At 46.6% G+C, this 14509-nt stretch overlaps 1 protein-coding gene across 1 annotated transcript; it reads right to left on the bottom strand.

Moving 5' to 3' along the window:
* Positions 1–3010: 3010 nt before the first annotated feature.
* Positions 3011–11561, bottom strand: BMP2 (bone morphogenetic protein 2). The gene is made up of 3 exons (XM_080931059.1): positions 11383–11561; positions 9960–10309; positions 3011–3939 (listed from the first exon to the last, which is right to left on the bottom strand). The coding sequence occupies exons 2-3, from the start codon at positions 10300–10302 to the stop codon at positions 3098–3100; spliced, it is 1185 nt and encodes a 394-aa protein (XP_080787185.1). The 5' UTR covers positions 10303–10309; positions 11383–11561; the 3' UTR covers positions 3011–3097.
* Between the last annotated feature and the right edge of the window lie 2948 nt (positions 11562–14509).

Raw genomic sequence — 14509 nt, 5'->3', positions numbered from 1 at the left:
CTGTAGTCCTCTGGCACAGGGGGTCCGGATGTCACCTGGGAGCTCATTAGGAATTCAGGACCTCGGGCTTCCACCCAGACTACTGGGACAGGAACCCTGAGGTGGCCTGACTCCACCACGTGGGCTGTACACACATCAAGCCTTTTGCTTCCCTCCAGGCAGTGCTGATGAGTGAGGTGCACGCTAAAGTCTAAGAAATTTTATTTAGAACTTTGGCCCCTCAAGTGAGTTGGAAGTTCACTTTGAAGTTTGTAGGGCAGGGAGCTGGTGAGAAAATTCCGCCCTAGAGGATGCCATAAGGCTCTAAAGGATGGTGGCCGGGTGAAGGGAAGAGGAAATGCAATTTACCCAAGTACAAGTGTGTGCCCTGCCCCCCGCCCCACGATACCTGTCCCTTCCCCTACAAGACAGAACAGGGCAGGCCATTGTGATCTCCTCAGGTTGCCCATAGACGCCAATCTACACACCTCCCTGCCCCACACTTAAGACCATTTTTTGGCTCTGTTTCTTTGGCCTTCCAATCAAAAGGTGGGGAGGAGCACAGCATGTTAGTAATGAATCAGTATCTGAACAGCAAGGCAGGTGAACAGAAACTTGCTAAGTGATTTGACTCAGTTTTGATTGTACCGGTGAGTTTTCTCCATTCTAAAAATAAATAAATAAATAAATAAATAAATAAATAAATAAATAAAATAGAGGGAACACCCAAACCACTCAGGGCCGATACCAAGGGCACAGCCCTATTGTGATGTCTCTGAACCTAAATGGGAAATAGGAGTGCTGTCATCTACACATGTAACATATATAATTTTCATGTATATGTGCATAAATTAGAACATATACACTCTATGCATATATGTGTGAATGCACCAGTTTATTACATGGAACCTGCTGTTCTACAAGTAATTTTGGCCAAGAAAATCAAAAGCAGTGAAGCAGAAAACACGTACTGAATAGACACGCCAGGGCTGCAGAATAATCCCACCTCCGTCTGGAGGGCTTGGAGATAGAAATGTGTGGTTTCTTCTTTTTGTTTGTTTTTTTAAGATGTTAAGAACGTAGTTTCGTTACCAATACCCACGACAAGCAAGGGACAGTGGAGAATGACCGAGGGACAAAGACAAGGGCTCCCCATAGTTGGGTCTAATGCTTTTCAACCTGTGCAACAGCAACTGCAGAAGGGATAATGGCCACTTTAAAAGCTAACCAGGGTGTTCAGTTAAAACAAGCTCTTTAGAACCTCAAGGTTGCCACAGGTGCGTGTGCTCAGGGTCACCATGTGGCGATCCTTGGGAAGAACGTAATTATGGCAGCCTGTCCATTCTAAGGCACTGGGGTCAGTTCTAAGGCACTGGGGTCGGGAAAGGAGGTGAGAACTGGGCTTCACCCATGATAGAGGACTAAAGGAGACACACACTCTGGAAACTGACCTAAAACACTGTCCACGATTAGCACCGCTAACCCCCAGTCTGCCTAGGTTTCACTTCCAACCCAAGCACAGATCTGCCGTAGCCAAAGGCTCACTCTCTAGAACCTTATCTGGCTTCACCCCACTGGGGCATCTGGCCAATCGGCAGATGTGCTGCGGAAGCTGATTACACACCCTCTAATTTTTTTTTTTTTTTTGGCACGGTGGCCTCTGTTACATGGGATATCATCTCTGGAACTTTACCTTGGGTTCTGCATGCTTTGCTTTGATTTAGGCATCTGATTTTCCTCACTTTTATTTTTTCTCCCTGCTTATGAAAACTACTAACTCATTGGTAAGTCCTTTGGTCTAATTGGGCTTTGCTTAAAATTCTCCAGCTTTTTAAGTCGTGCCCACTCCCCAACCTTGACATCATTCACCCCAGACAACATTTTAAACACAAACACACCATTTGCTCTCACGAGTTAGGTTTTATAGAATGAAATGCCAGAATTTTGATATTTATTATCTGAAACGGGTTTAACATTTGGAGAAATACGTTCAAACACATATCCCTGGAAAGAAAAGCAAGCTGATAGGTCAGAGAACAGGGTGTAGGCAGGAGACACACGCTCAATTGTGCTGAGTGTCAGGCAAACGTAGAAAACTGGAGAACAAAGAGCTTGCTGATTAGGTAAACACAAAATACAAGTCAATTTCCGCTTCTTTATGTGGGCCACAAGATAATCAATTGTACATATATATGATTACAATGTTAATAAAGAAGAAATATTATATATTTTATTTAGTACTTTGGCCAGATCAGCCCCCTGGAAGGGATCATAGGTTTAAGAAAGAACAAGATGAACAAGAAACCATCATCACTTCCTGACATGGTCACAGTTTTCCGAATTCTTTCCACTGGTCCTGCTTTGTTCTTTCTGCAGGGAGGGTGGCGAGAGCTTTTCTATCAGATCAGTAATGTCTGGTTCTTATCCAAATATTCCCCCTAATAAGAATGAAAGTTCTCACGGATTGGACAACCACTCTGCAACATTCCTGAGAATTGTAAAATATAATAATCTTGAAAGTCAGCAGAGTGGATTATCCTTTTCTTTTTTTTTTTTTTTTTTTTTTTGGATTTGAACTTGTGAACTTTAACAGTAGTGCTGCAAAAAAACAGACAGCAAACGTGCAAGCACTTTGCTCAGTAACCTTCCATGTAGACTTCGCATCTTAAATACACACAACTGAAAAACAACTACAATTATTTTTGAAAATTATGTACAAACCCGATATTTCTTCTGATTACATATAAATACAAATTAACTATTTTTTCCCTAAAAAGTGGTTATAATAGTAAATAAATACAAAATAACTCTGACCATTATACTTCATGTGCTGGAGTTGAACCCATATAAAATGTACAACTAAATACATTTTTAAATCTTTAAGGAATAATTCTCTGATTAAAATATTTGTTTTCCCAACTTCTTTTCGTAGATATAAATATATTTTCAAAATAGCTGTTTTTTTTCCATTCCATTCCATAAATAAAGTCTTCATTGGGAAATACTAAAGTGTCAGCTGGTTTTTTGGGGGGGGCGAGGGAGTAGGGTTTTTTCTTTTTCTAATATATATATATATATATATATATATATATATATTCATTTATTTATTGTTGCTGTGCTAACGACACCCGCAGCCCTCCACAACCATGTCCTGATAGTTTTTTAGCACAACCTTTTCATTTTCATCTAGGTACAACATGGAGATTGCGCTAAGCTCAGTGGGGACACAGCAAGCCTTAGGGATTTTGGAATTCACAGAGTTCACCAGAGTCTGCACTATGGCATGGTTAGTGGAGTTCAGGTGATCAGCCAGGGGAAAAGGACATTCACCATGGCAGTAAAAGGCATGATAGCCGGGAGGGGCCACAATCCAGTCATTCCAGCCCACATCACTGAAGTCCACATACAAAGGGTGTCTTTTGCAGCTGGACTTGAGACGCTTGCGCTGTTTGTGTTTGGCTTGACGCTTTTCTCGTTTGTGGAGTGGATGTCCTTTTCCATCATGGCCAAAAGTCACTAGCAGTGGCCTTATCTGTGACCAGCTGTGCTCATCTTGGTGCAAAGACCTGCTAATCCTCACATGTGTCTTGGAGACACCTGGCTTCTCCTCTAAATGATCCACTTCCACCACAAACCCATGGTTGCTGTGCCCCTGTGCAGTCCACCGCATCACAGCCGGCGTGACATCGAAGCTTTCCCACTGACTCGTGTTCTGATTCACTAACCTGGTGTCCAACAGTCTGGTCACGGGATATTTCAAGCTGGCTGCTGCAGGCTTTATAATTTCATAAATATTAATTCGGTGCTGGAAACTACTGTTTCCCAAAGTTTCCTGCATCTGTTCCCGAAAAATTTGGAGTTCTGCAGATGTGAGGAACTCATCAGTGGGGACAGAGCTTAAATTGAAGAAGAAGCGTCGAGCCGTTTTCCCACTCATTTCCGGAAGTTCTTCCACGGCTTCTAGTTTGATCAACATGGAGAAGAAAAGCATCTGGTTAAGAGAGTCAATGGTAACTTCATTCCCTATGAGCATGGTTTAAGTTAAACTATATAAAAATTTGCATCCAGAAATTTAAAAAATGCCAGGCCTAGAGATACAATGTCACCCCCAACCCCCCACCCCCGTCCATGGCCCTTGGTTTACTGCTTAACACTGTAAAAATTTTTTTAAGTGAAAACAGACTCTTTTCCTTTTTCTAAATGGCCACATTAACTTTGTAATTGCTATACTTTTAATTCAATCTGTGAACATAGCTTCTAGGTGACTGTAATAATGGAGGAGACAGTGAGACACTTCTTTGGAGTTCACAGACTTTAGGGGGAAAGTCAGCACTATAGTTAGTCGAGAGCTAATGACTGAGGAACTGAGGAAATGACTACATTTCCTAACGACGAGAACGAGCTTTAATGTCAATCCCTTAAGCGGCATTTGCGAACATTACTCTACAATTTGGATGATTTACAAATCTCAATATACAGATTTCAGCCCCTTAATTAAAGACTCTGAAATCCAACATCAATGATGACATTTTTTGCAAAGCACACCCTACCATTTTGCTCAGAACTCTAGAGACAAAGGTATTCACTGCGCTGTATAGTTCTTCTGAAAGGTATGGGGTGGTACTGGGATGCTGGAGCAATTACGGGTAAAGAACTTCAGGAGAAATCACTTCCTGCTTCCTGTTCTCTCCTATCCATCTCAGCGCCATTCAAAATTACCTCTGTGTTGAGAAAGCAGTTCTTAGACTTTGGCCTGCACATCAGTTGGTCCGTGAAGAGGCCTGCAGCCCTGCACTTCTATTAAGCTCTTAGGCAAGAGATGCTGCTTGTTTATGGACCACACAGTGTCACGGTTTAAAAGGTTGTTTCTCATATTCAAGAAAGAGTAGACTTGGAAAGCATCTTTTTATAGAAGAGGCCTTACGGTTGGCTAAGACATGGGATTCAGGCTATGGTAAGCTAAGGATTCAGTCTGTGGCAAGCTAAGGATTTGGGCTATGGTAAGCTAGCCAGGGACTCAAAGGTAAGTCTTTTAAAGCTCTTTCACTTGGACATGAACACTACCAGACCAAGCTGAGCTTCACTCATAGTGTCTTGAATCTGCTTGCCAAAGAGTTCTTGGCAATACCTTTGGTGAGCCATTTATATTCTGAACTCCACTATCAGCTAATGGTACTTTAGGGCAGGGACATTCCTAGAAAGTGTGAAGGGCTGCATTTAGGTTCTTTTTATAAAAAAGCCCTTTATTGCCATTCTGGTGTCCCTTTATGTTTCTGCCTAAGGAACTTCTTAGATAGAAAAATGTAAAACAGTAGCAACATCCCCTAGACCCTAATCACAGCAAATCATGCTGGCATCTCCTGACATTATTTCCTGTACAGACAGAGTATAAAGGCCAATTTCCCAGGGCCTTCCGCAAACTGCTACATCAATCAACCACAGGGCTCAAAAGATCACAATGGTAACAACATCCTGGAATCCCAACAAACAACAGAAAAGGAAAAGTGACTATAATGAGCGCACACACGGGCACATAGATACCTATCAGACAAGAGGACCAAAGGGAAGAGGTGACAATCCTCAAGATAAATAATGGAGGCAGGTTATAGAAGTAACAGAAAAATATCTTTCCAAGAAAGAAAACTAAGTTTGGACCATACAAAGTATTTTCAAGACAGACTAAGTGGCCTTTACAGAGAACAGTCTACTACCCAAGACTAATGACAAAGGAAAAGACCCATCTCTGGTCTTCCAGCAGCATTTCCACCAGCCTAAGCCTCGGAAGATCTTACACCAGGCTATCAAATGTGACTGTTGATTGAAATTATGCATAGAAGCCAAGAATTTAGAGAAGATCTCAACACAGGAGACCAACTGCCCAAAGTCAGGACACACAACACCTTTTCTACTTCAAGGGACAAGTTTCAACCTCTTCTTGAGGGTGCTAAATTGAAAATCTCTTTTAAATAAAGAAAATTATAGGAAAAGACCTCTACAAATTATCACAGCAAGCCTGGGGCTCCAAAAATACAGAGTAGGTAATGTACACTTTTTGGAGGCTGGAATAGCTGTTAATTCTCTGTAAATATCCCTTGTTGAATCAGCTGAACTTGCTAAGCGATTTCAGGATTCTGACCTGTCTCCAACCTGAGTCTCAACCTCCTAGACCTAAACAAACTTCAGGAAAGGGAAGTAAGTGGGGCAGCCATGACACTCCAGTCTCTTCTAGAAACAAGGCCCAGATTTAATATTTCACACTACATTGATTATTCCTCTACCCCCAAATAACCCCAAAGACATGGCTAGGGCCACTTCCTAGAAAAAAAGGAAAAATGTAAAATAAAAATATCACTCATAAAACATCAGCTCCTATGCATGCTTGCTTGCTTTGCTTTCCTCTTTCTTTTTTGCTTCCTTCCTTCCTTTCTTCCCTCCCTCTTTCCTTTCTGCCAAATCTGGTGCCATCACCTTTCTATGAACTCTCTTACAAGAAGTACATTAAAGGAACTGTGATTTTCTCCATTTTGTGAATGAAACAGTTGAGAATTCAGTGGGGTTATATGACTTCTCTTAGGTCGAAGAACTGTTAACTTGCGTGTACTGCAATGCCCAAGTTCTAGCCACGAGAGTGTAGGAGAGAAATAACATCCTAAGCAATAGTCTAAATCACTAGAAATTGGTACCCAATTCCATGGAAACTGCAGAATGAGTTTTGCCCAGAAGATCAAAACATGTTGCCCAGCACCCTTTAGATGCAGACAGAGCCAAATGAACAGAAAACTGGGACACAGCCAAATGGGACACCGACACCCGGACCTTGTTTAGATCCTGCTCTGTGGCTACTTGTTTGCTCTAAAGTAGGGTGAGTTTCATTTCAAAAGTTATCATTAAGCTTGGAGGATTTTGCAACACTTTTTGGACAGAAAACATTCCCCCATCAAAACAACAACAAGCCTAAGGCTATTCCAGATCAGCAGCTGCATCTCACCAACGCAACAAGATTCGAGGAGCTTTGGGCCACACTGTGATTTGTCTAAAGGATAAAGTAAAATGGCATGCCAACGAGAAAGAAAGAAAAGGTTTAAACACAGAGAATTAACGTTTAATTTTTAAGGCAACAAAAGAAGTTGTGGGAAAGCAGGGTCTGGTAGTCACCACTAACATGACTAGGTCTCTGTTCTGGTCACCCTGTATAGGTCCAACAGGGTGACCAGCAGGTAGGTCCAGGAGGGATTCTCTAAAGACCAAGTGAAATGCCCCAAGGCACACATAGAGAACAAAAGCAGCTTGGAGAAGAGTCAAGAGGGATTCAAAGGATCCACTGACAAACAAGAGACACTGAGAAGCCAGTGGCAAGGAACATCTGCAAACTGAGCAACTGTTTCCCCCACAGGGTCTTCGTGAAATCTCACTGTGACAGCCAGAAGCAAATAGGGGCATTGCTGGATGTCTGCATCCAAACCCATGCTGGACTTTTGGATGGACCACGCTTTCTTCATCACAAGACAGAGTCGACCTGCAGTCTCCCAGCCTGTGGTTATTTCCTGGGCAGTTGTCCTTCTGCCAACAGGGTCTCTCCCTCTTTGCAAACTCTGGTCGAAGGGCCACAGAGTTTGTCAGTTCCATAAAGGAAAAGAAAGACTGAGTTCTCCATAATCGGAAGAAGAAGCATGAGATCCTTCTGTGTATGATCTGCCATTAAAGAAGTCTCTGGGGGGCCAGTGGAGTCCAAGTAATTTCAAACTGGTTTTCAACAGCAGCCAGTTAGGGAAGGTCTTCAATGACCTTGGGGTGGGAGTTCAGCCAAGCCTGGGTTCTCCTGGATAAAATCTATGGTAAAACAATCTTAATGTTCAACAGGAGAATTTGTCTGGAAGAACCTGCCATTGGCTGAAAGACTACCATGGTATGTCTCATCTTATCTCGCCACTAAGCCACCTTCCAGTGCTTACAAAGAAGCTTCCCAAGTAACGTGTGGCTTGTTAAGGTTTTTCAGGTGGCACAAGGATGCTCAGGAAAACCAAACTCTAGGTTACTCCACAATATGAACTGTCTTCCCAAATGCCATGTGTACCAGACAAAAGTGTACCAGAAAAGAAATGGTTTTTCTGATATTTACGGTATAAAAATTACATCTAATTGCACTACGATATCATGTTAAAGTTTATTTTAAGCAGGCCCCTAACTTCTATACCATTTTATACCAGAAAAATTGCTTCTAAAAATATTTTTTTTTGTTATGAACTGAAGCTCACTAAGTTTTAAAATAAGACACACCGCGTGTTGCCTGTGCTTTGATCGAGCCACTTTCAAAGGAAGAGTGAGGGAATATGTAGATTTTACTGATGAGCCTTTCATTCAATTAGATTTTTGAGTTTTAATTGACTTAAATGATTCTTTTAGCTTAGTTAAGATAAAGATAAAATACCTCCTTCAGTTTTTTACAGGCAAAAAATAATTTTCACGTTAGAAAATACTAATAAATAAATGAATACATAAAGAAATGGTTTTCCTGCTACATCTCTAGAGTCAGAGGGAAAAACAGCTGCGCTGGCTAGAGGTTTTGCTTGTTTGTTTTGATCTACAAAAACTTTCTAATCAATATTAACCCGGAGAGATTAGCTTGGCCCAGAATCACCTTGGGGTGGGGTAGGAGTGAACACATGTAATCTCCCTGATCTCTGTGGGCAGACCCTGAGGAGCAGAAGGTGGTCTCACTATCTTTCAATACTGAACTTTGCTCCCAGAAAACCTTAGACGCCAGCTGGAAAGAGATAGATTTCTCTTTATAACCACGGCTGCTTCAAGGAAGGTACATCTCTTGCTGTGTGACCTGCCTGTGGGACTTTTTCCTATTATCAACTAGACTTCTCAAAGTTTGAGTCATCCCTTATTGGGGGTGGGGGTTGGGCTACCATTGCAGAGCATAGGTTTCTACTTAAAATGTATCCTCTTCAGCAAGGCAAAGCAAAAGTTTCAAAAGGGAACTTCTTTCCTAGTTCCCCACTGTTCTATATGCTGCAGCCCACTGACAGACAACTCTGAACTCTTCCAGAACTTGAAGGAAGGGATATTCCATTGAGAATGTATTAGGCCAAAAGTACATTTAAAGTGACACACACAGAATTGAACTGGGGCATGTTTTTTTTTTTTTTTTTTTTTGTTTGTTTGTTTGTTTATTTCTTTCTTTCTTTTTTTTTTTTTTTTACTAACTGCTTTAAGAACATTGGTGCAAGAGACTTCAATAGATCTGTAAGTATTTCTAACCCACTGAATTTCTTTCTGATGAAATTAACGACAATATTCTATCTGGGGGAACTGTATTCATATCATATATTTTTAAAAATCCCATTGCCTTGCCTAAGGAAGGTAGCAGGCAGTGGGAGAAAATGCTTTTATCTAATGGCTTGCCCTGTCTCCACTTGGAGACTTAAGATTTAAGCAGGAGAACTGAAGGTCATTGTGGAAACATTATGATGGATTGTGGAATTGATCTCCCACGGGGATTAGATAGGGATTCAAAAATCTTTCAAAGTAGGCCCAGATGAACAGTAAATCTGAATGATTTGGGGCCCTGAATTGGATTTGTTAATACTATCTCTGAACATTCTGCCCTTGGCTCTGCCTAGCTTAAAACTCCAGCGTGAACACAAGTCACAGATCTGAGCTTCCAAACAGATTTAAGGAGCCCCAACTCTCTGCCTTCTATGGAATTCTCCCACATCGAGCAGACTAGGGGCAAGCCAGTCCCTAAACCCTCTTCACCATCACTGGATTTCCCTCCAGTTCTAGGGGGAGGAGTTTGTCTTCTGGCTACCAGCCAGGAAAGGGTGCGGACTCACCAGTGGGGAATCCCTGGCTTGGGGCCACAGAGGGGATGGTACAGAAGCCGGAGGGCCGTCCACTGTGCTAGCGGAGGCCCCGGCTGCCCGCCGAGTCTCCGCCCGCTGTCCCCGCCCCGCCACCCGCCGCCCGCTCACCTTCGTGATGGAAGCTGCGCACGGTGTTGGCGCGGCTGGCTGCCCTCTCCAGTCGGTGGTCTGGGGGGGGCGCTCCTGGCTGGCCCGAATGCCGGCGGTACAGGTCGAGCATATAGGGGGGCACCACGACGTCCTTGCTGGGGGTGGGTCTCTGCTTCAGGCCAAACATGCTGAGCAGCCTCAACTCAAACTCGCTGAGGACGTCGTCCGAAGGCCGGGACAAGGGGCGGCCGGATGCCGCGGAGAACTTCTTGCGGCCCAGCTCCGGAATGAGGCCGGCCGCGCCGCCCAGGAGGACCTGGGGAAGCAGCAACACTAGAAGACAGCGGGTCCCGGCCACCATGGTCGACCTGCGGACAGGGCCGACGTGAGTCACCCACGTTCCCCGCCCAGTCTTTCCCCCGCCCCCGCGGCCCCGGCTCCCAAAGGGCTCGCTGGCCCTCTCCAGGATGCCCTCCTGGCATGTCATGCTCCCGGGCTAACAGCCTGGATGATCAAGAGGATGGAGAACCCTTAAGTCCCGGCCGGACTTCTCACTTGGAACTTGGTTTTAACTCCCAATTTAAAAAAAAAAAGATCAATGAATGACTACTGTCCCCCCTTTTTTGGTGATACTAGCTAGGAAAGCTGGTGTCAGGAAACTGGGAACCCTTACGTTGGTCGGACACTGCATTCCTTACAAAAACTATATTGTGCAGTTCTCATTTGCACATAAACAGACACAAATGCACAAGTGACTTCCTTAGAGGCACTGTATAGAAAGAACTTCCTGGTAGACGAACGTATCAAACTTGTAGATTCAGAAAGCGCCAAACTCAAGATTAATACTAATGATGCCACTTGCAAGCTGTGGCCTATGCCCCTAACTCCAAGGTTGACCCACAGGCCACCCTGTCCCCTTCGCGAGACCCCTGTGCAGTCAAGAAATCCACGCACCTTTCTGCAATTATCTAAATGGTGTCTATAAATGCACGTGGAAGCCGTGACACATCCGCACAGTCAGTAAACACACACGGAGATCCTCGACTTTTAGCTGCTTCCTAAATGGGACCTGGTTCTCAAGGGTAGCCAAAGATCTCTAAGGCGTGGAGTGTTGGTCGGCAATGAACTAGTGAAATCCACCGGCCATACTCTCTAAATGGATTTCTGCATTTTGGGGGGAGGGGAGTTAAGCCCAAAACAGCCCTGATAGTAAATATATCGAAAATTGGGGAGGAGGAACGGGCTGAAGGAAGGTCGCAGGCCAGGTGGGCAGGCAGAGGGATCTGGGGTTTGGAAAGCCTGACCCCTGTAGGGATCCGCTGCACGTGTGCCGAGAGAGGGTATGTTTACGTCCACTCCACCGGTCCTCCCAGGCGCCCAGCGCCACCGGGCGGGAAGCGGTGTCACCCGCCAGCCCCGGGTACGGGCCCGTGTCCTCTACCTTTAGGAGACCGCAGTCCGTCTAAGAAGCACTAGGGGGCACGTCCATTGAGAGAGTCTCCACATGGAAAAAGCTCTGTCCGAGGGACCTGGAGCAGCGACAGGGCTTCTGGTTGCTTTTCTTCACCTCCTTCTTCTCTGGGTGTTCTCCCCGTAGTAGAGAACCGTGTCTTGGGGTGGGCCCAGCCGGCCGAGGAACAGAGAGAGGTGACCGGGCTGGAGGCGGCGGCAAGACTGGATCCGTCGGGCGAGGACACCGGCGCGAAGTGGGGGAGCCCAAGTCACTCTCCCGACAAGTTCAAGAAGTCTCCAGCCAAGTGCTGACACACAGCCTCAAGCAGGGGGAGGAGTGCGGGGCAGGGACGGGAAGGGAAGGCTGAGGCAAGGCGGCTGCTGTCCTCCTCCTCAGGGACCGGCGCTGGCGGGGCGCGAGGCGGGCTCCGGGACTCGCCGGGCGAGGGTCGGACGTTCTGCGTTAGCTGGGCCGCGACCCATGGCTCGGGGCAGCCATCGTGGGCGACGCCGGGTCCGGGCAAGGGCGCAGCGAAGAACTGGGTGGCGGGCGGGCCGCCACTCCGCATCCCTCAGCCTGACTCTGACGCACCCCCATCAGCGCTCGCCAGCGGAGCCCGCACGGCTGCGGCGCCCGGGCGTCCTGGGGCTCATTCTCGAGACAGTCCAGCCGCGCGTCCGGGGCTGCCAAACCGGGTGACCTCGCGCTCCGAGCCCTCGGGCCAAGTGTCTTTTGTGGCAGCCTGGGGTCCGCTCACTCTTCCGCCCGCTCGCCCCGGGCGCTCACACCCGAGTCGGAGAGACCGGGCATTGAGGGTAAGGCTGTGCTCCGGACTCCCGGCTCTCAGCGTCGGTCCGCGACTCCGGTTTCTCCGGGACAGCCGAGAGGCCACAGCGCCCGGCGCGCACAGTCCGGAGCTCCAACCCGTGTGGTGCCGGTCCCTCGAAACCCCCGGGTGACCCTCGCGTCGCTCGCCCCGAGGGCGTCCGGTGGCCGGTGTGGGCTGGGGAGGCTTACGTCCCCGGCTGCCAATCCCGGGCGGGCTGTGGGAAGCGCAGCGGCGGGCGCAGCGCGAGCAGGGCTCTGCGCGGCAGGGCGAGGACTCCGGCGGCGACGACGGAGGCGCCGTGGCGCGGCGCTCGCGGCTTTTAAAGGAGACGCCGCCTGCCGGCTCCCTCCCGGCCGTGGCCGAACACCTCCCCCTCGGAGGCGCAGCTCGCTGGGGATCCCCGGGCGGCGCGCAGGGGTGTGGACGGCGCGCCCAGCGGGGCGGCCGCGGTGGGGCGGGGCGGGGCGAGCGCGCGGCCGCTAAGGGGTCGCGTCCCGGAGGAGTGTGAAGCGGACCCCCGGGGGACCTGGATCGGCGCCCACAGCTGCCCGAGTCTAGGGGCAGATCCAGGGTCGGCTCGCTTCTGAGTTTCCCCCAGCTGGGTCAGTATTCAACTTGAGTTAGAAGTTTTTAGGTAAGAGCACATTAAAAAGAAGAACTTACAAGGGATCGGACATTTTGGCAAAGGCGTGAGTGAGCAAACGCTTCTGTGTTTTGAATGGTGAGAAGAAAATGCCAATCAGTAGCTGATACACATATTATTACATTTTATAAATATTCACACATGTATATGCACCTATGTGCATACATATTCAAATAAATGAATCTAATAAAAAGACGCATATATTTTATATGTATTCGTTTATGTAAATTATAAAAATGGGGTACAGGTTTCTGTACATCCACATCTAAAGTGGATGTCCCTCCAGTGGTGGGTGGGTGTGTGTGTGTGTGTGTGTGTGTGTGTGTGTGTGTGTGTGTGATCATCTGAAGGAACAATGTGGGTAATAGAAGTTCTCTTTATAGACGCAATATTGGGATATTTATCTCCCCTCTCACACCCACCTGTCTCGGAGGCAGGTAACAAGACAATTCTGGTTTGAGACCTTTGAATTTTCTGCCTGGTCCTCTCCCCTAGTCTCCAGAAGCAAGGCTCTGCCTGTGGCAAGCCACTTTTCTTCCTCAGCAGGAATGTCCCCAAAGCTTCTGAGCCAAGATTCCTTTTGAGCTCTTTCCACTTCTCCCTACATTTCAGGTGCCTTCATACATACCACCACCTGGTTGCCCACATGACCCCCCCAAGCTATGGACAGAACACTTCTGTAGAAGGCCAGATTGGTAGCATCAGGCCCTGAACCAGATCTTTCAAGCTTGCAAAGCAAAGACAGAGAAAAACCAGAAGCAGGGGCTTTAATAATCTATTATCCATGTGTATTAGGTTTTCAGTTGGGGAGCTAAAATAACTCTAGGTTCCGCTCACCTAAATCGGATTAGCAACCCACAGAGGGAAATTAGGCCCTGGCTGTTTCTAGAGCTGTAAAGGTCAAATAAGGTATTTTGAAGGAAGGCCGTCTACTAGGGAAATAAAGAACAGGAGAAGGATAGATTCAGCCATGTGCAATGAGCTACTGTATTCCTTCTTAAACTGTCACTCTGAATCATGAGACTCCAAGCAAGAAGGCAATAAAACACTGCACTCAGACATGTAAGTCAAAAGTGCTGATCGCTTCCGAAACCATTTCCTTCCCTATCAAGTTTAATTGAGAAGTTAACAATGGCCTCTGTCTTCGGGGAGGCGCAAGGAGCAAAGCAAAAACTCTGAACCTATATGAGATCTAAATCAGAAAGTCTCCTTTAATGAGGAAGAGAAAGCTGACAGCAGTTGGACCCACCCCAAGAAACGATGAAAATGAAACCTTTGGTGATGACATCAACAATGCCTTGCAGCTTTGGGCCTTCGGAACTCCAGAAGCGAGAGTTTGGCCATTGATGATATCCGTAGTAATCAGACTCTGAGGTAAAATGGATGCCTCTAGACAGTTACTCCACCTAGGTGGTGCCTGGCGGCTTATTTTTTTGTAGGGCATGCGACCCGGAGAGATGCTGCTAAAAGCCTTTCCCAGGAACTTTCCTGAAGTTTGGCCCAATTTCTCTGAAGAACACGACTGTTGTTTTTTAGAGATGGCTGCCCTCTTGTGGTGGAAATGAGTGTAAACTCCTGGGACCCAGAAGTGGATCCAGTTTGAATGAATTCTCTGTTATTTTGGATAGAGTAGATTGGTCGTG

Source organism: Micromys minutus, assembly GCF_963924665.1.
Source record: "Micromys minutus genome assembly, chromosome: 17".
Taxonomy (NCBI): Eukaryota; Metazoa; Chordata; class Mammalia; order Rodentia; family Muridae; genus Micromys; species Micromys minutus.
The sequence above is the reverse complement of the archived record's forward strand: the minus strand, read 5'-3'. Positions and strand labels throughout refer to the sequence as shown.